The 20,218-nt window shown below is 41.4% G+C and overlaps 1 protein-coding gene across 3 annotated transcripts; it reads right to left on the bottom strand.

Annotated features, from left to right (window-relative positions):
- Positions 1-2,829: 2,829 nt before the first annotated feature.
- Positions 2,830-18,798, bottom strand: tpd52 (tumor protein D52). Of its 3 annotated transcripts, none has more exons than XM_086193614.1 (7): positions 18,645-18,798; positions 7,735-7,892; positions 6,604-6,752; positions 5,800-5,901; positions 4,542-4,583; positions 3,665-3,713; positions 2,830-3,388 (listed from the first exon to the last, which is right to left on the bottom strand). In XM_086193614.1, the coding sequence occupies exons 1-7, from the start codon at positions 18,661-18,663 to the stop codon at positions 3,266-3,268; spliced, it is 642 nt and encodes a 213-aa protein (XP_086049740.1). In that variant the 5' UTR covers positions 18,664-18,798; the 3' UTR covers positions 2,830-3,265. The 3 variants fall into 3 exon arrangements, with proteins under 3 accessions (XP_086049740.1, XP_086049738.1, XP_086049739.1); XM_086193612.1 differs by lacking the exon at positions 18,645-18,798 and adding an exon at positions 10,400-11,076; XM_086193613.1 differs by lacking the exons at positions 4,542-4,583; positions 18,645-18,798 and adding an exon at positions 10,400-11,076.
- Positions 18,799-20,218: the final 1,420 nt, after the last annotated feature.

Raw genomic sequence — 20,218 nt, 5'->3', positions numbered from 1 at the left:
GCAGTACAATCCTTTTTGAGACCCGAATATAACTTTTTCCCCAGTTTTGTTATGTTTTTAGCCTCAAGGTATAACTCGTTCCCTTAATTTCATTGATTTGGAGCAATGAGATCCAGAAATTACTCTAAATTTTGATGTATGAGATTTGACTCTCTTATTCCGAGGTGTTGTCGTGCCGGCCTTGGGCTGCTACAGAAGCAGCAGTCGCTCGGTCTCCAGACAAGCTTAGAGCTGGTGGTCTGATGGTGAAAGTGCAGAAAAATAAAGCAGTCATGTGTTCCTTCTGTTCTTGGGCGCCCTCTTGTGTTCAAACAAGGAACTGCAGCAGCATAAGGCAGCGTCCCGAACACCTCGTAATGTCTTTGGGCGGAGTTTCAATACCTCAAAATAAGATACATATTTCATGTTTAATGACTTTATTTTCCTATTTCTTCCGAATTATAGCTTCTTTCCCCACTTGAACAGCAGGGTCCTCTTAGTGCTGCAGCTGTTGGCCATGTCCAAGATATTAAAATCATCATTTAAACCAGTTCTAACACCATCACTTGAATAATTAGTGGGGGAGGTACATGTGTGCAGATAGTTGGAAAAGACTTACTGCTGGCCTTCAGGATGATGACACAAAGAGGCCACGTATTTATCCTAAATCTGGTTGCATTCCCTGGGACACTAAATACCATGTAAACAAGTTAAACACCAGACAACAAAACAGATTTTTTTTTCATAAATTGCTAGAAGCCGTTAAAACACCAAGATCGTCTTACTGGTCAGTGAGATTTTATGGTGATTTGCAATTTTTTATATTTTTAATATTCTTATTTATATTTTGCATACAACGGCATTTCGTTGCCAAAATCTCACTGTTGTATCTTTTTGTGCAATGACAATAAAGGAAGTCTAAGTCTAATTTTCCCATTGTTAAACTGGAAAAGGGAGAGCACGGAATGTACCTGACATTTGTGAAACCATTTTAATTGTAATTATTTTAAAGTTGCTAAAAGTTCTCATGTTTATGTGAAGTAACGACAAGTTGAAAAAGCCACATTTCAAAATAATGAATTGCGGAATTCCCCTCGCACAAAGACAGTTAGTGCTTCAGTGGTGTTTCCAATTGCAATTTATTACTCTGCTGTTCCAGTATAGACACAAAAGTACCCTGTGTGTGTGTGTGTGTGTGTGTGTGTGTGGTATAATAACACGATTGTCTGGTAATCTTAACAGCAGAAATCTACCCTGCATCTGTCTTCATGAGTTGTTCAGTAGGTCTGTGTGGTGGTGTGTTATGCTTCTACAACAAAGTACCCGAGGAGCAACCGTTCAGTAGTTTTATTGTGTTTAAAACATATCCCGTAAACAAAGTAACTGTTACACCATCCTGTGGAAATCTTGCATTTCCTGGAGAAAATGAGACTTTTATTCAGTTGAGAAATGTAAGCTGCAAAACTTTCCCAACCTTTTTATTTTTTCTGACACATAACCATGAATTAGGACAGATATATGACCTGTGTTAGAGCAGCATTTTCAGCTGGTACCAAAGAGTCCGCTAATTTGCCATGGCTGTGTATTTCTACAAGAAGATTAGGATTATTTTATGCAATCGACTATACACGCAATCTAGAAACCTAAACACAAGAGGGAAAAAAGCAGTAACCTGCTGCACAACGAGACCTCCGGCGGTGCGTTTTCTGGACTTGCCTTGGTTCTGTTTTCCAGAGCGAGGGCCGACTAGGTGTTACCTCCCTCACAGAAACAATGGACAAGTGTTCAAATATTGACTCTGGCTCTGAGAGACACATATATTTCACTCTCATTGGGGTCAAGGCTGAACCTTGACTGTGTTTGCTGTGCTGCTTCTGCCCTGCTGATGTTGGCTGTTTCAACACAAGCTTCAGATTTTTTTGGTCAGGCTCTTAAAAATGGAGAAAGGCGAGGATTTTACAGTGAGGTATGTTTGGAATTAACAGCAATGGAGACATCAGTACCTGTATGTTCCCAAGTGTTTTATCTATATGACACAAAAAGCCCTACATTCATACTTTGAACACAGTGTCAGGCTACTTTAAAGGAACGTGCCAGCTTTGTGAGAAACGTGTTTATTTCCAATCCTCTCCAGAACCAGACAAGAAGATAGTCACTCTTCTCTCCTCTGTAGTAGGAGACCTAAACCGACTGACTAGTTAGCTTAGCATAACAAATGGTAGTGGATGGGCAGGTTAGCATTCCTTCTTCTTATGCACTAAGCTTCCAAAGCCTGCAGTTTCTCCTCTGTGTTCTGCTTCAAACAAATCAGGTTCAGGATCCTGATTTGTGCTGAAGTAATCATCCTCTCCCTCACCTATAAAGTCGTCATTCAAAAATGTTGCTTTGTTGCCTAAAGTTACAATTAGGCTTTTATATGGTGCAACAAATCACTGCGCCCAGTCAGGAAAGTAGTTCTGGCTATGTGGGTGATTCTAAAATGTCAATGATGCTAAGCACAAAACTAGTTATATTAGTGTAAGCAAATAAAACACAGAAAATGTGTGCTTGATGACTTTTGTCACCGGTATGCTAACCTGCCCATTCACTACCATTCATTGTGTTAGGCTAACCAGCTGTCCTGGTGTCAGCTTCTTAATGCAGCACTGAAGAGGGAAGGGATCTACTTGTCTGGCTCTCAGAAGAATGGATGATGTATTTCTCAAAAAGCTGTTAAAGTTCCTTTAAGACTGTGTGGCATCCGACACAACGAGTGGCCCAAAAATGGTAAACCAAGAATGGCCCCGACAAGGAGGCAGACAAAGCAACAACATATAATAAGGGGCCGTGCAGAAGCAAGAAGCCAACAAGTACAAATCTTTCACTTTTATGTGTAATTCTTATAATATTTGTGCAATTTTCTACAATAAACAGAAAGGTGTTAATTTGATAAAGACATAAAAAAAAAAATAGGAGCAGGTTTGGCATCTGAGCTTCGGTGGTTACACAAAGGCAGATATGGAGGAGGGCAGGAGGAAAATAAGGACAACAATTGAGGGAGGATTTCCCCCACACTGAGCCAGATTTCAAGAATATACGACTGGCAGGAGACCACATGCCTACACCCATCCCATGTTTCCACACAAGCGAGTAAGCGAGTGCACGTGTCAGACACGACGACGGCTGGGGCAGTCACTGGTTTCCAATAAATGGAGACTGGCACATGGAGGGGGATGAGTGTTGACAATGCAGGGTTAGAGGGTCAAGTGAGAGGAGGGGTGAGGGGTCAGGAGAGGTCAGATGGGTCTCAGTGCATCGGTGTCTCCTGGGTGGGCAGGGTCTCCGGCTGATTGAGCAGGGACTCGGCGGTGGGACCACCATTGTCCTGGTTGCTGGAGTCGCTGGTGGACGCTGGTGAACTCATCTTATGCTGGAGGAGAAATGATTGACATCTACAATCCAAGTTGAACTGGTGCTTTAAGTATTTAGTGTCTTCTTTCAGGAGGTGAAAGTTAACAATGAGCCCTCTACATGGCTATGAACAGAAATACAAAACACTGAGTGACAGGATGATCCCTCCAACTAAATGAAGTAGCACCAAGTACGACAAGCAAGGCTAACTGCTAACCGCTAACCACAAAGTGATCGACAAGTACCGTCCAAATAGTTTTGTTACCTGAAATGCACCCCCCCTTTAATCCATTACCTTCAATGTCTCCACTTTTTCCTCAAATGACTTGAAAGTTGGTGCATTCCTGTGAAAGCAAAAATGCAGCAGAGTAAGTGGCTGAGTAAAAGATGAGCCTATTCTATCTGTCTGATAATATCTGACTAACAATTAGGACCGTAGAGACAAGAAGTCACTGTTTCAGAAAAGGGAACAAAACGGAGGAGGACATCCACCAACGGCGGCCTTGGCGGCCATGCTGCGTGACCCTGTTCTATTCTGTTCTACTAGCAGGAGGCCAGGAGCTGCTGATTTTCACGATCCTGTAAAAATCCAGAGTGAAGGAAAACCCCAAAACTCCGTCCTTCTCTAAAAGCTCCGTTTTTAGATTTATACAGTTTAAAAAAGACAATATCAACAGAGAGCTGCGGATACGTTTTTGATTCTACACAATCACATTTTTTTTGGGGGGGGGGGGTATTCCTGTTGATTATGAGCTCAAAAGTATTTGATAGAATGAAGAGAAGTCTCTTCTATGTTTGAAACGCTTATCTCACACAACCAGACGGCAGCTCTACTCACAGAGGACAAACAGAAATTCTGTCCGGTAAAAAAATCCTGGGCAGAAATTGTTTCTGCTCATCTCAAATGTTTGGTGTTTCACGACAAGATTCAAAGAGGCTTTTTTACTCTGTATTTTACCTTTTTTTTTTTTTTGTCAGTCTGTAAATTGAGGTCTGATTATGTGAGAATATAAAAGTCAGCAGCTCTTACTTACCAAAGCTAGGCACTCTTACATTCACTTTTATGTATTAATAACGTGAAAATAAAGAACTATGACGTTTTTGTTTTGTTTTTTCTCATTGCTGTAATTAAATTCTCATGTTCAGACAGAAGTTAGTGGGGGACCCCTTACCTCATGGCCGGCATACTAGCCGAGTGTTGCAACGATCGTACGCTATCCGAAGCATTATGGAGAAGAAAGGTGGGATTAGAGGTGATTTTAGCATAGTTGAGTGTTTTACACACAGAGTTAGAAGCAGACACATACATGCAAGCACATTCCACTGTGTGAGCGAGTATTCGCCCAAGTGCTTCATCCCATCTTAAATCCTGCTCCATCCCATTAAGATTGATTGTGTATTAACACAGTGGGCATGTGCTTATCCTGTGTATTATCAGAGAATATCTTGTCATCAGGAACACACATGCAGAACCACCACGTAGAATTAACACAGACACGCACACACACACACACGCACACACACAGACACACACACACACACACACACACACACACACACACACACACACACACACACACACACACCGCAATCCAGCTCTGTGTTTGGGCTCATCCACGAGGGTGCATTTCTCAGCATACTGCAGCTTTGGAAGGCCTAATAATCTCGTTTGCATCCCAGTAATCCAGAGAAGAAGGACGGCAGGGAAGAAGGCAGATTAAGATTGAGGGGAAAGGGGGGAAAAACAATCTGTTGTTGTCCTTTTTAGCCAGAGAACACGGGCACTAATGCATGACGGTGGTTTCAAGCATCACTTAAAATACAAATCATTTGTGAATATTAAACATCTTCATTTGTACATGAATACTGGAATGTGTTCATAAATCATCACAACACAAATGTAGGACAAACATCCCGCCGATGGCATCAACAGGAACAAATGAGAGCTGGAAGATGAAGGTTAGCAATGGACAGATATATCAGACTTATACGGGTATCGGCCGATATCAGCTGCTTAACTGCTATCGATGAATAAGATGGATGGATTGATTTGTTTCCCTGACACAAGAGGGAGATTTAAGAAAAAAAATCAACCGAAGCAACAAACAAAAATATAAAACCCATCAGAATCAGACGAATGTCGTCTTTTAATATTGTGTCAACATCGGCCCAGAATTTTACAATTGGTGCATCTATAACTGCTACATAAACTTGTCGATACCCAAATCTAATGATTAGAGCTAGGACGTTCTCAGCAGGAGGAACATGTCGGGCTAGACCCGCACATCTCACAGTAGGGGAACAGATTTCTAGGGACAAAGTCATCTGGTTGCTGCTCTCCTTGAATCAGTGGAGTGGGGAACGCCTGAGCACAGAGGAGCAGAGCGGCTCCTCGTGGTGTGAATGTGACGTACATCCCTTCACTCTCACCTGACATCTTCAAGCCTGCGGCTGATAGCGGAGCCCATGGTAGAGAACGCTGCCGTGGCCTTCAGACTAGCGTGAGACAGAGTTTCAGACGTCCTCCTGTAGCTGGAATACAGACACGGAGAGTCAGTGATGGGCAGTATAAAGAGAGGATGTGACAATGGTGAGAAAAAAACAGACCAAAGATTGAGGAGAAGCATCAGAACTAAACTTCAGCGTCTTTTTCATTTTGAAAGACCTGGAGGCATCAGAATGTTGCTCATTTCCTGTAATGTGAGATCCACTAGCAGGTTGTCAGGAGTGCTGACATCTTTTTCCTGGCTGTGCGGAGGAGTGGGCCTGTAAATGACGGTTGAATGTTGTTCGAGCCAACGCGAACTGCTCGGCTGCCCCAGCTGACGTTGAGTGAGAACTGAACGACCAAGTTTGACATCGAATGAAGCATTCAGAACTGATGTGTTACTCAGCTGTGAACCTTGCTCCTACAGATCAGGCTGTATTCATACCAGAGGACCAAACTAAAGTCAAACGTTATTGTTTAGACTGTGTGTCCCAAGTCTCTATCATCACCTACACACGGTTGTTCCTCCTCCGTGCAGTTTGATAGACACTTTGTTTCTCATCAATTACTGGATGTGACTGCCATTGTTGTGTGACTCCTGTCAGTGTGTGTGTGTGCGTGTGTGTGCGTGTGCGTGTGTATGGTACAATGTCGCGAGGGAACAAAAAACTTCATTAACCATTTATAGGACCCCTGTCAGTGCTACGTGTACTAACATGTCCGAGCTGTGGTAGGTGAGGACTTACGCGGTGGAGGTCGTGACCTCTTGCCAGGTTTTGGTGATGTTCTGTTTCAGCTCGTTGAGAGGTGTGATGCCCAACTGCCTCTTGATGTCGGCCAGCTGCTTCTCCTTGGCTGCCAGCACCTGAGACAGAGTCTGGATCTCATCCTCCACCTTCACACACACACACACACACACACACACACACACACAAACACACACACACACACACACACACACACACACACACACACACACACTAAGTAATTAGTCATATGTGGCGTTTCATCCTAAATGCCTGTCTTACTCTTTGTGAAGTGCCAGAGTAAAGCAGCAGCTTCAAATCCAGACTTTAATGGTTTATTAAAACATCTTTTTTTTCCCAACCTCACTGCCTTTCCCACTATTTCATGTCCAGAATTGCTTTCAAAGGGAATGTTTCAACTTTCTTTTTTGCTATGCAATCTCAACTAGCTAGTTGGGGATGTACTGATCAGTTCTGACCAGACTACTCAGTTTGCATCACTAGTTATTGGTTCCATGTTGTTGGTTTTTTTCCTCAAAACAAATTTAAAAGAGATAGAAATTAACGCGACTTCATCAAAATAACATTACATTCATAATCCAATCAGAGATGTATCAAGGCCAAGAAATTATTGAATTTACGACTTAAAAGACCAGGGGAAATTTTTACTGGCAAAAGTCATGAAAAAAAACAAAAGCAGCAGCAGTGGTCGTGTGGTTATTCCTCCGTTCCATACAGCTCCATTGTTTTAAAAAAAAAAACAATGACACAACATGGAAAAGATGAGATGATGAAAGAGTTTAAATCAGAGGACGTGGGGCTCAAGAATGAAAGACTAAAGTAGGAACCTTCATCTTACTTTGCAGTTTTCTATGGAGTTGGTTGACAATGTGAAAAGACTTCTAGTTACAATCTACTACTATTAGTGAAGGAGACATTCAATGTTGCGTTTCCCACCAAAACTGCACAGATGGATAACATTTGCAGCTAACTGGCCCTCGGCGTGTCTTTCACCGACGAAGCCACTCACAGTGGTGAGTGTGAAGCAGTCATGCAGACAGAGCGTGAGGATTCTAAATACATCAGATCAGGGTCCAACCGTGACCTCTTCAATCCCTGACTCCAGCTGACCTTGACCAACTCCTCTTGTAGCTCCTGTCGCTCCTCCTCTGTCATGGCAGGGGGAGGAGCAGCTGGAGCAACGGTCGTCACCGCATCTTCTCCCACCTCTGGAGCCGAGTCTGGCTGCTGCTGCTGCTGCTGCTGCTGCTGCTGCTGCTGCGGCAAACCTGGGAGGTCAAATCAAAAGCACATTAAATCTTTGTACTTGGAACTGTGTTTTTTTGACACTCAAATGTTAGTTGGCACACTCAATATATCCTCTGGGGGATAATACAGACACACACACACACACACACACACACACAAACAAAGAATATAATGCACACACTTGACTTTCATGTTGCAGTCTCTGACAGAGCTATCACCAGGAGGAGCAGCAACGCATCAATAACACAAAGAATTTTCTAGACGGAGACATCCTGAGCTCTGACGGGGGGAGCCACAGGAAAGGCCTTGTTAAGATCCCTCAATCACAAGGAAAACAGTAGGAGAGGACGATCTGGATCAGAACCGGGCAGCAGTAGGGAGACCCTCATATTTATAGTAATAATAAAGTTACAGAATTGAAGAGAACAATAATATAGAATGGACTAAAAAAGAGAAAAGGAGGCAAGCCAGGAGATGAATAAGGGGGGTGAGTATCCTGTGTGACCTCAGCAGCAGAGGAAGAAGAGCCAAAGCATGAATTAGGAAGACTTGTTCGATATCTGCGTGGAACACCTCGTGGAAGGCTGCAGAGAAAGCTACATAATGTTAGCTTGTTAGGATGGTTTTGCTTGCTCACTGTCCACAGCCATTCCAACATTTGCAGCAGAAGTTTTCTGGGTGCTCAGGGCAAATACCAGACCCAAAATAAACTAAAGGTTAAGTTTCACAAAAACACATCAGATATCAGGGAGGTTTTAAGTGGATGATCTTCCAGTGATGCGTCTCTTTTTAACGATTATCATGAATAGACATATTTATCTAACCAGTATGAATTATATGCTTGTTTCAAGCAAGGGTTTTAATTTTCTACTTCATATTAAGGACAACTTATCATAAAGTTAACCACCATGATGGAGTTTGACACACTAACATCTATCTTAAATCCACCCATCTCCTGCCTCACCCCCCAGGTCACGCCTCAATACTTCCAGTAAACTCTTTCAAAATATTTTAGTTGAAGCAGATGGATGTTTGGCACAGAGCGGACAGAAAATGGCGCTACACACACACACACTCCCACGTCAGACAGCTGGGGAATTGTCTTACTACTGTCAGGAGAGCTACTGCTCAGTTGCATTCGCTCTGCTTAGTGACAGGATCGTGTAATGGACACTTTCCCCTGAAGTGGCTGCAATCCAACAAGAGAAAGCAAAGACAAGTTTATTCCTCCATCATGCTGCTTGATAACACAGCAGCAGATTGTGCGTCACACACACAACATAGCTTCCTTGTGAAGCGAGCAGGTTGTGTAGCCTGACACATCTGTAAGGTAATACTTGTTGGCGCACTCCTGCTGGTACCAATGTGAGCTCTATCGTGGGAGTACAGAAGCTTTCCATTAGTAAATATATGTCTCACTGAGAAGTTTGTTGGTGAGTGTAGGCATTTCCGCTCCCACATACTTCCTTAGAGCTTTGATGTAGCTCTTCATGTTCTTCCCCATGATCATCAAACTCAACTCAGCGCTGCTATTGTTAAAAACAACTGAACCAGAGGAGCTTCATTATTTGGTAACAGCATCGCAGTTACTGCCACATCATAACTATTTCTTTAAGTTATGATCTCACGTATTATTATTATTGTACGATTAAGTTAAAACAGAAGAATGTGACAATAGTGACAGTGCCATTACAGGGAGCATTTGAAATCCTGATCCTGTTTGTTCTATCTTCAAACACGGAAAACAAAAAGAAAAGTTTGCAAAGTTGCGTAAAAAAAAAAAAATCAACTAAACATTTTAACAGAAAGTCACTCCAGATATCCAGATAAAAGGGTTTTCAGCCCACACAATAGCGATAATCAATTATACGCCAATGATACTCTGTGTTCTGCAACACCTACAAAGACATGAAACACCAAAAACTTTCTTGATACAATCATTAGAACTGCAACAACTACAGGGTTGCTTGGATCTTCATGCAGAGGAGAACAATATACTCCTGTATGTTAGCCAAAGTGCAGCAGTATGAATGCTTTCAGATCAATATTTGACATAATCAGTTGGTTATGCATGCATTGTTTCTTCTACATGAGACCGTACTTCTGACAAAATTATCTCTGCCATGACATTAAAATGACAAGAATGTGTCAATGACATAACACATGATAAAAATATAGCACTCTGAATTAGACAATTTTGCATAAGGAGTACTTTTGCTTAACGCACGCTGTCTGTGTAATTATATAATTTTAATTCTATAAAAAATATCAGCAGATATAAAAACATCTCATCTTGTTTTCCTGTCAAATATCAGCATTGGACCACTCAAACTTGGGAGTGACTGGAGGTCAATTCAAAATCACAAAGTTACACAGACGCACAAACAAACACACCCGTGCTACCAATTATAACTCATTTCCTCCCCCTTCTCTTTTGGGTTCCCCACATTCTTCCCCTCCAATGAACCAAACCCATATGTTGCCTCACATCCTCCGCCAGGCCTCTCCCTTCTCTCTTTGCCATTACCTCGGATTTTTACAGCTGGCGAGCCGGGCGGCGTGTCGCTGTAGGCCGGCGAGAGGTAGAGGTAGCTCGTGTTGACGCCTTGCTCGAAGTCAAATGGAGAGTGATATTCCTCCAGAGGCTCCATGTTTAGAGCTGGCTGTTGTCTGGTTAGTCGGAATGACTACCACCTCACTGCCACCAGCCCTATCTCAAGACAGCCAGCCAAGTGCTGATTGTCTGCATGTGATCCAGGCACACGTTGACCGTCAATGTTTCCTTGTTTACAGCATCCTGGACACTTCTAGTGTATGTGACAGAAACACACTCAATATCCAAGTGTGTGTGCAGACAAGTTCAGGTGATCACAAGTACAGTGAAGCTGGTTTTCATTTTTGCAGCAGGCCAAATTGCTGTGCACCTTCTATCTCCTTTCTTGCTGTTAATAAGTTACCTGTCCCACCAAGCTGCTGACACACACTTACACACACACACACACACTCTCCTTCTTCCTGTAAACTATAATCCGAAAGGTCAATTCTCAGTCCATCCTTTAAACATCCATTGGCGCAATCAGTGTTGTTTTCTAATGCTACCAGGAGCTAGCGGTGCAGTGACATCGCGTGACACTCGTTTTACACCAGTTTCAATTCTCTCAGGTCTCGCTGTCAATTCCCTCCCTCACTTTCTGTGTCATCCAAGGAGGGGGAAAAAAAGAGAGGTCTCATTTGTGTATGCTGGTCACATGATGTGTGTGAGGATGGAGGAGGGGTGGGGGGCAGAAGATGAAAAGCATAATCTGCAGTGTCCCAGATTACAGCGAAGCGCTAATCCAGGGTAGCCAGTCCAGTTTAAAGCAGCAGTAATGCTAGTCAGCTAGAATGGAGGGGAGAGCATGCCAGAGGCTACACAAGGTATATTGTGTGAGTGCGCATGCGTGCGTGCGTGCGTGTGTGTGTATACTTGGGAGAGGCAACGCTCTGTGTGGTTAAGTGAACATGAACAAGTGAGTGAGTGAGTTCATGCATGCGAGTATTACCACTCACTTGGTTCATAAGAGCACAGATTTAAAAAGACGAGTCTATGAAAAGATTCATCCCTGAAATTTAAGCATCATCGACCACAAAGAAACAATCAATTACATTCTTCTCGAGCAGATTCTGATGTGAACAGGTCGTGTCACTTTTCCTTCAGTAGACAGCGCAGCATCGCAGCGTATTCAAACACCTGCTGACACACTCTTGAGGCTGAGGTGAAGTAGAGAAGCAGCCTGGTGACATTCCAGGGCTAACTTCATGACTGGCAAAGAAAGAAAGATTTCATGGGAGCCTGTAAAGACCAAGATGTTGGAAAGTGTTTCTACTTTCTCCACTATGAAAAAAAAGCAGTGGGGGGGGACTATCCCAGCTGCCTTTGGGCGAGAGAAATTAAAATGTGTAAAAATATCTGCCAATATCAATGCTAATACATCATAAAGCTTTAGTTGTGTCCAGAATACTAGCTAGCTAGCTAGATAGATAGAAAGATAGATAGATACTTTATTGATCCCAGGTAGATGTCAAAAGTATGCAGAATGGCACCACTGACTGTTATATTAATACAAAACAAATACGTGTCAGAATATTTTGAGAATTTAGTTCATTGAAGTGGAGCAAATACTTGGTACCGCACCACATCCTCAGCATATCAAGAGATTCTATGAAAAAAAGGAATCTTTGTGTCAAATAAATTTAATGGAGTAAAAAAGTGTAATATTCTACCCTTAAATGAAGTAGCAATGAAATAGAAGTACTCTGGCATACTCACGTCACTCCAGTACCTGAGTAAATGTACAGATATGTATCCTACCAGTTTGCCTGTCAGTGCTAACTTAAACTACTATTCTTGTGAAAGAGCCTGGATGATGAATGTCAAACCGAAGAATCAATCAAAACTTTATCGAAATCCCAGTATAACATGGTGTAATGTCTGAAATACAGGAAGTACTAGAGACAAATCCAATTAGATATTTTTCCCAATTGTTCAGCTCTACTACATAATAATGGACACTGTAAAACAGGTTCAGCTGAGTATTTTAGTATTTTGCTGAGGAAATGCCTGACTAATCTATAGATGTAGGATATTTACAATGTTTACAATCATCAAAAATGTAAAAGCAGTGACAGTGTAATGGCAGTACTGAACAATAAAATAGCAAATATCATTGTACTGCCCAGCCTTGCTGTGAGTCATGCACGGTTAACTGATATGAGTACAGTGTGCCCCGATCTGTAGAGTCAGGCTCCACTGCTCTGCACTTCCATTTAGGAAGGTCAGCCCAGGAAGTGACACGCTCATTGCAGCCTATCAAGCATCAAGTTGCATTCATGCACTTAAGCGAGCAGATTCGTGCCTGAGAGGTCACTCTTCACTGCAAGCCGCAATCCCTTGACTTCAATTGTAGAAATAAAGTGGAGACGGACAAAATATAACAGGTTTTTTTTGGACACGATGGCAGATAAATTACATGTTCACATTTGAATTTATGGAGCTCCCTTGAGTTTCAGCTCCCCTCCTGACCACTGATTCTGGAGAGACACTAGATTCATGTGACATTTGTTACAAGGAAAATCAATGGCAAGCTTAAATTACATAAACTATTAAATATGATAAATAAACATTCTAGCAGAGTCACAAATTTGCTTTGAACTAATCTATGACAAATGGTCCAACCTCAGTTTAGTATTTGGACATGTATGATTTACTGGGTTGAGAATTCAAAACAGAGAAGTACACCGTGAACAGCAATCGGCACCGCTCGACCCCGACAGTAACCAGGGACAGACAGGCGTTTTCAAGTGGGTAATGACACACAGGATGAGATCAATTACCTTCATATTTCTAGCATCCCCTGTCATATGATTGGTCTAAAACAAGAATCATGGGACATGGGCCACCGTGCATGCAGTGAGCATGCCCACAAAGTTCCCGTGAGAAATGCATCAAGAGGAAACCGTGTGTTGGGAGGAAAACAGTGGCTACACCTCGTGTGCAGCAAAAACAGCATGTGTGTACAGTAAATATCAACTTGGGTGGATATAAAAGCCAATCATATATGGGGTGTCTACCATTTCACTTCCATATTTTAACAATCTCATTCAACGAACACATGCATGAGAATAGCTCTGAGGTAGTCCTGAGGCTCATTCTTCGCGCTTAAAATGGAACTTTTTAAGTTAATTCAATATTTCTCCTCAAATCACAACATGTTTCCTGAAGACCTAAATAAATATCTTGGGTTCTTCATGGTTACACCCATGTTTGCTTTCTAACCTGGCTTTGCTGCGTCATTCTTTGGAATTAAAATTGGGTTGAGGGACATTTAGTGGCCCATGGAGCAATTTATCATTAAAATGTTAAAATCCAGAACCTTTGCCTGTACCATGATCACTTACAGTGCCTTTTTCCACAATGACAGGTTCAGATTATTATTATAATTGGTGAAGTACTGATCGTCTGCCTTCACCTTCAGCTGGATTTCACCATGTTGGTTGAGGTCAAACTCTCAGGGCGGAGGAGGTCTTACTCTGAAATCTCACGAGAGTTGAGTTGCTGCAGGAAATCATTGGATTGTGTTACAAAACAGAGGGTGTAAATTTTGTGTTAATTCCAAGTTCATAAACATGATGGTTCGTGTGTGTGCATTTCTGAATTGTGGCAATAAAATGAAGCTCAAACTTCCTTATTTCAATATGAACGTGCTGAAGTTGTGGCTAGCTGTTCTGTAAATAAACCCTGAGAACCTTTTCCAAAAGCAAAACGATGTTCCAAGATTGGAGAGACCTGCTGCAAGAATTCATCTCTCCTTTCCATGACACTGGCAAACAATTACAACAATCTGAGCTGATCTGTCAGTGTGACATCATGCACTGATGGGTGTAATTTGACGGTAGCCAGTTGCCTCATTACATTGTTTTGAGCATGTGTTGTGGTGCTCTTGAGGCAGTTGTGCCCCTGCTCCATAGAGGAGCAATTTCAAAAATGGTTATTTCCATCACTCACTTAGACAAAAAAGTTAGAAAAAAATACAATACAGAAAGAAAAGACCTTCTCTTTCAGCACAATTACAACAGGAAGTGAATCTACAAATGACATCTATTATTTAGGAGTTCTTTTCCACAATCTTTCTCGATTTGACAGTGAGGCCTAAAGTTTCTCTCTCCGGTGTCAAGGTGGAAGGTACTCTGCCTGATGCCAGAGGTGCCAGGCAGACGACAGCTTTGCTTGGTCAAATATCACAGCTTAATGAAACATTCTATGAAAAGAACTAGTGAGCAAAAAGGATAAGATGGCTCCTGCAAGATCCGATCTACATTTTCAGTTAATACAAAAGCTGAACATGTTTTATGCATATGCAAACAAACGGAGTGTTTCCTTTTTTCAGCAAAGATGTTTCCCCTTGACACATTTTTTCACGCATCATGGGGTTGCTGCTTCTAAAATCTGAGGTATCAGAAGGCTGAGAAGAGAGCAACAGCTTGACAAGGCTAGATTATCTTAATTAAACTCAGGGAACATTCAACATCAATATCAAATCATACAGACTATATTTGATAGATTTTCCAACTGTCAGTCCTACATACCACCTCTAAATTCTCAGATGTTTATTTCTAGTTGGTAATTGTTGTGGCAAATGGACATCTATGACTGCCCACAATGAAAAAAATCAAATAAAAATAAAGAAAAAGTTGCTGAACTCCTGTGACATTTGACAATCATTGCTGAAATGATTACATGAGCTATTTAAACTAATTATAAAAATATCATAAATCTAATAATATATTGTGACAAACACTCAAAGCATCACTTCTTTCCTTTACAGTGAATAAATTTGATTTTGAGCCACTTCCATCTCCTAAAGTTCCATCACAGCATTCGATCAAAAGTACTTGAAAGCCTATGACAATGCATTTTGATGATTTTGTTCAAGTAAAACAGATTTCTACCTTGAACAGGCCAACTCAACATGGCTGGGGGGGGGGGGGGGGGCCTCTTGTCTGAGAGAGACTTCTTCTGACTGTCAACACAGCTGAAAGACTTCAGTTGTGCCGCTCTAAAATCTAATAAGGCAAAAATGTTGACCACAGCTCATGATCAATGTCACTCTGAAACTGGGTTGAAAAACAAGGTAAGCCTGACTTGTTTCTGAGTATTTTGTTTGAGGCAAAACCAAAGGCATCAGTTACAGGAAGCAGAATATTAGAGAAACATGGGAAATCCCACTATACACAGTGGATATGTTACTTTAGGGGTCCTAAGGGAGTACTACTTAGTGAATTAGAAAAAGGCTCAATAACAGGTCATTTCCAGATTGTCCTGCCAGTGTGTGAAAAATACAAGTTCCCCAAACTTATATCTACATTCTGTGCTTAAAAGTAGGAACTACACGAGGTCAGCTGACCTGAACTGCCAGGGCCGTCTGCCGATGCTCATCTGAGGTTTGTGTGATTATGCAACCACCCACCCCAACCTCCCAAGCTCGGTGAAACATGAAATGTCTTAACACACAAAATCTATAAAAGGCACACAAGACAATTGCTAAAAATCAGTAATCCAATATGGTGGAAACAGGATTTTAGATCATTTGTTTCTCCAATGTGGTTGCCACAGGAATTTAGCAACAGTGACCAAAAAACTATTGTGCTTGAGCTTTGACTATAGTGAAAGCATACATAAGGGTCCATCGTCTTTGGGAAATGGTTCTTGAGTTACAGTGTCGGGGTGAATGGCAATCACCGACGGCGGTTAAAGAGCAGAGTCAGAGTAACAATGCTGCAGTGGAGAGAAAACAATAGTTAGAAGCTAGTCAGTCCCTTCAACTGCTGGAGAAATGGTTTTCAAAAAGTCTGCCAACACACATGTTTACACATCTATCAAAGTGAGGACATCTATTGGAATAATGCATTCCCTAGCTGTTACCCTCACCATAACAACTAAGGTCCTACCAGCCATTACCCTGAGCCCGATTGTAACCTCAACCTTAAAGTCCTAAACCCAAAACTGACCTGAAAAAAAGGGTTTCAGAACATGAGGGCCGACCAAAATGTCCTTATTAAGGGAGTAACAAACTCACATCACTCCCCACAAAGAAAGCTAGGGGTACACACACACACACACACACACACACACACACACACACACACACACACACAGCTTGACAGCTCTTTTGAGAAACACCAGCTGATGTGCTTAATATGTACACTAGCCTTCCTTCTGCTTACATCTGCTAGCCCATCTTTTATCTTTTGACTAAAAACACTGACGAAAAACGCTGACTTAACATTGTGGTGAAAATTTGTCGCCTGATCATCAAACAGGATCTCCTGATTAAACCCAATAAAATTTAAAACAACAGAGTTTCAATACACTGTAACAATATTCATGAAGATGCATATCTAATCTTGGTGCAGATGGCTGTGACAAGGAAAAGATGCAGGTACAGATGGTGGCAGCAGGGATCAGCTACCACAGATACTTGCATGACGGTATGGCTACACAATGAACTCGACTGTTACCATGACAGTCCGGTTATGAAAAAAAAAGAAAAGAAAAGAAAAGAAAAAACATCAAGTGCTACAATGACACTATAGAGATGAACTGACATTGAAACACTAAAAGCCCTGCTGTAGAAATCAGCAAAGTGAAGCTAGAAAGTTTGCTTTGCGTTTTCTTACATCATGCGAATGAGGATTAAAACATACTTCGGCTGTTTCCCTTCCCAGGGACAAACATACTTCCCACAGAAAAAAAAAGTACATAGGTACTGAAATGAATGTAAATGAGTAGCATGTGATAGGAGGCACGTACAGAGCTAGGAAGAGACAGGAAAACATCTTGCTGAGTCACTGGTTTCTTCACTGTCATTAATGTAATGTAGCAAGAAAAAAAAGTATTCAAAACTATGATGAGCAATGGATCAAGATAAGCTGGCCCTCAGTGACCAGTAGACAAATTCAGGGATGTGCCAACACGCCTTAAACACTTAGAGGGAACTTTTACTTCCAACTATACTCTAAGATATTTCTTTTATTTTTATTGACCCCTGGCACATCAACAGAAATATTCATTCACACTAGATGTTAACAAGCAATACAAAGCTACATTTGTTGACCCAATATAAAACTATATAAAACAGTCTCTGCTATTCGCTCACACAGAATTATTCACCTTAAGGGAAAGACACAAAATACAGCATGCAGAGTTCAGGAAATGGCATTTCTGAAACTGAGTGGGGGGTGGGGGGGGGTGTACAGACTGTTTTTGTTGAAGGGAAATGAGGTCAGTGCTCAGCTTTATTAACCTCACCTTGAGATGAACAAATAAAGCCCTGTTGCTACTTGAATATCATATTAATATTAGAGTCTTGCAGACATGAACTCTCATCTGAAAATGTAAAGAAATCATGAAAAAAAAACACACAAAAAACACACATCCACAAGGTCCAGACACGGCTGTCTCACACAAACCTGGGTGAGGCAAGCAGTGTGGAAAAAGACCAGATGGCTGACTAGCAGGAGAGGAAATGTCCAGGTATGAGACAGGAAGGAGCACATTCACAGCCTACCTGTGGTTCATAGGTTTAACTCTCTTTATGTTATGTTGGGCCAGTTTGACCCCAGTAAAAAAAAAAAAAACTCTCTCTCACACACACACACACACACACACACACACACACAACGTGGTACAGTAGGAATGTTGGACGTTCAAATAAAACATTTGCACCCACAGCAAGTTAAGAATGATTAGGAGTGACAACACATTGACTTCACCCAAACGGGTTTTGAGTACTACTGTCAAACGGGTGTAACCTATTTGTGTGGATACAATTACAGACAGGATTTATTGTTTTGTTTTGTTTGAAAACCAGAGTCAAATGTCCATACAAACTGTTTCATTTGAACGAACCCACTTATGTCTGTAAAACTTTTAAAAACTTAACAGTTATGAGGTTTTTCTTTTTAAATACTTCCTCGTTTATGTCGCTCATATTGATACTGTGCAATATTCTACTTCCGTGTAGTTTACTGTGGGATCCGACAAATGTATTTTCTTTCAAAAGTCTCTACTTTATGACCTCTGCCACAAAGATAATTGACAAATCACGTTAGCATATGTTCCCTTTCGAGCAACTTTGGCTCTGCAGCAAAGTTAGCTCGTCTGCTAACTTCCACGCGAGACAGAAGTCCTTCGGTGACAAAACAGCGAGTGTAGGATTCAGCGAGTCGGTTACCTTTCTCTGCATCCTCCATGGTGATGACAAGCGATGTTTCTGTTGTATTTTTTAATGTCCACAGTCTGCAGGTAGTTCACTTTGGCTGCAGCAAATCTTCCTTGTCTCTTGCTCGTGGTTGCCAAGCAGCTCGCCGTGCGGGGTGGAGCCAGCTGTGACGTCAGCGCGTAGAAGTGTAAACAGAAGTGAGCACGTGGATCGAGTTTTACGCCATCAACACTGCATTACTGCTTGGCAACGACTTTACTTGGGCGCTTCGTTCTTGTTTGTTACAAATTTAAACACGCATCTTTCAAACCTCAGTTGATTAGAGGCAGGGTGATGGTCACACGAGTCAGTGTAACACGGTGACAAACCGGGAAATAATTAGAAAAAATACAAATATTCTGATCTAAAACCAAAAAGAAGAAGAAACATGCTAATCAATATCCCTGTTAAAGTAAACACAGCTTCGTTACTAAGCCGGTGTTATTCAGCAAACTCCAACAAGATAATGTAGTAATACATAAAAACACATGTATTCACTCCTTTAATTATTGTTATTTTGATTTGATTTGATGTTTTTTGCAGTCAGAGTGGCTGCTATCTCTAAATGTTTGCAACAAGTAACATATTTACAGCATTTTTTAGAAAATGATTTCATTTTTTTATTATTAAACAATTATGGTTAATTACATTTGATATTGAATTATTCTTTATGTTATTTAAGGACACTTGCAGGGATGGATTTATTTTTAACCTGACGCTGAGACTGAAGATCTGATCTGTACTCTGTCCTAATCAGTGCCAGGCAAATTAACATTTTGAAATCCTTTCCACGTCTAATGTCAAGTTAAGAGCCAATACTGCTATTAGCTGCAGCAATAAATAGATAACCCTCCCTGGGAATTTAATCATCACAGTGGGATATACAAATGAAAACATGGGTTAAGTCCTACTTTTGTTCACACGCTGTGTGCAAAGCCCTTAATTGGACAGCACTGAAACTATATACCCAACTATGCCAACCACTACAAACACACGCGCGCGCAGACGTGCACACGCACGCGCGCACACACACACATACATACTCACAACGAGTATAGAAAAAAGGCGTTTACATGAAAGACCGCCACCTGCTGGACCTAAACATAAGTACAGGGAGGAAACACGAGAAAATGGAGATGGAATACTTTACTGTATGACACCCTAGTGTCCGGGGGCGAAATAGCTTTACTATCGTTCCTTCTTTTTTTAATCTAATTTTTTTCATTAAACCTTTTTTTATACACAGCAGATAATAGCAACAGCATATAGAGCAGGCTACTTTACATTATAAAATTATGCCTTTCATTGCTTATTAAGCTCAAAGTTGTGAAAAAAGTCCTGCACTGTTTACACAAAAATAAACAATAATAATTATTTATTTATACATTGGCCGGGCAGCAAATATATTCCAAAATCAAGTAAGGAATGCAATAATTTACAGTTTATCAAATGTTATAAGAGCTAATGAAATTAACACCTGAATATCGTAACAGTACTGTGGAGAAAAAGGGACACTCAGCGGGCTAACAGACATTCTCTGACAGCCC

This window comes from Aulostomus chinensis, chromosome 22 (assembly GCF_037954235.1).
Source record: "Aulostomus chinensis isolate RoL2024-O1b breed Wild chromosome 22, RoL_Achi_v1.0, whole genome shotgun sequence".
In the NCBI taxonomy this organism is placed as follows: Eukaryota; Metazoa; Chordata; class Actinopteri; order Syngnathiformes; family Aulostomidae; genus Aulostomus; species Aulostomus chinensis.
This window is presented reverse-complemented; position numbering and strand designations above follow the sequence as displayed.

Coding starts and splice junctions, on each gene's coding strand:
- tpd52 (XM_086193612.1), bottom strand. CDS start 10,523: ATGGAGCCTCTGGAGGAATATCACTCTCCATTTGACTTCGAGCAAGGC. Junction 5,902..6,603: donor GAGGTCACGACCTCCACCGC/GTAAGTCCTCAC, acceptor TCTGTATTCCAG/CTACAGGAGGACGTCTGAAA. Junction 4,584..5,799: donor CGCAGGCTTGAAGATGTCAG/GTGAGAGTGAAG, acceptor TGCTTCGGATAG/CGTACGATCGTTGCAACACT.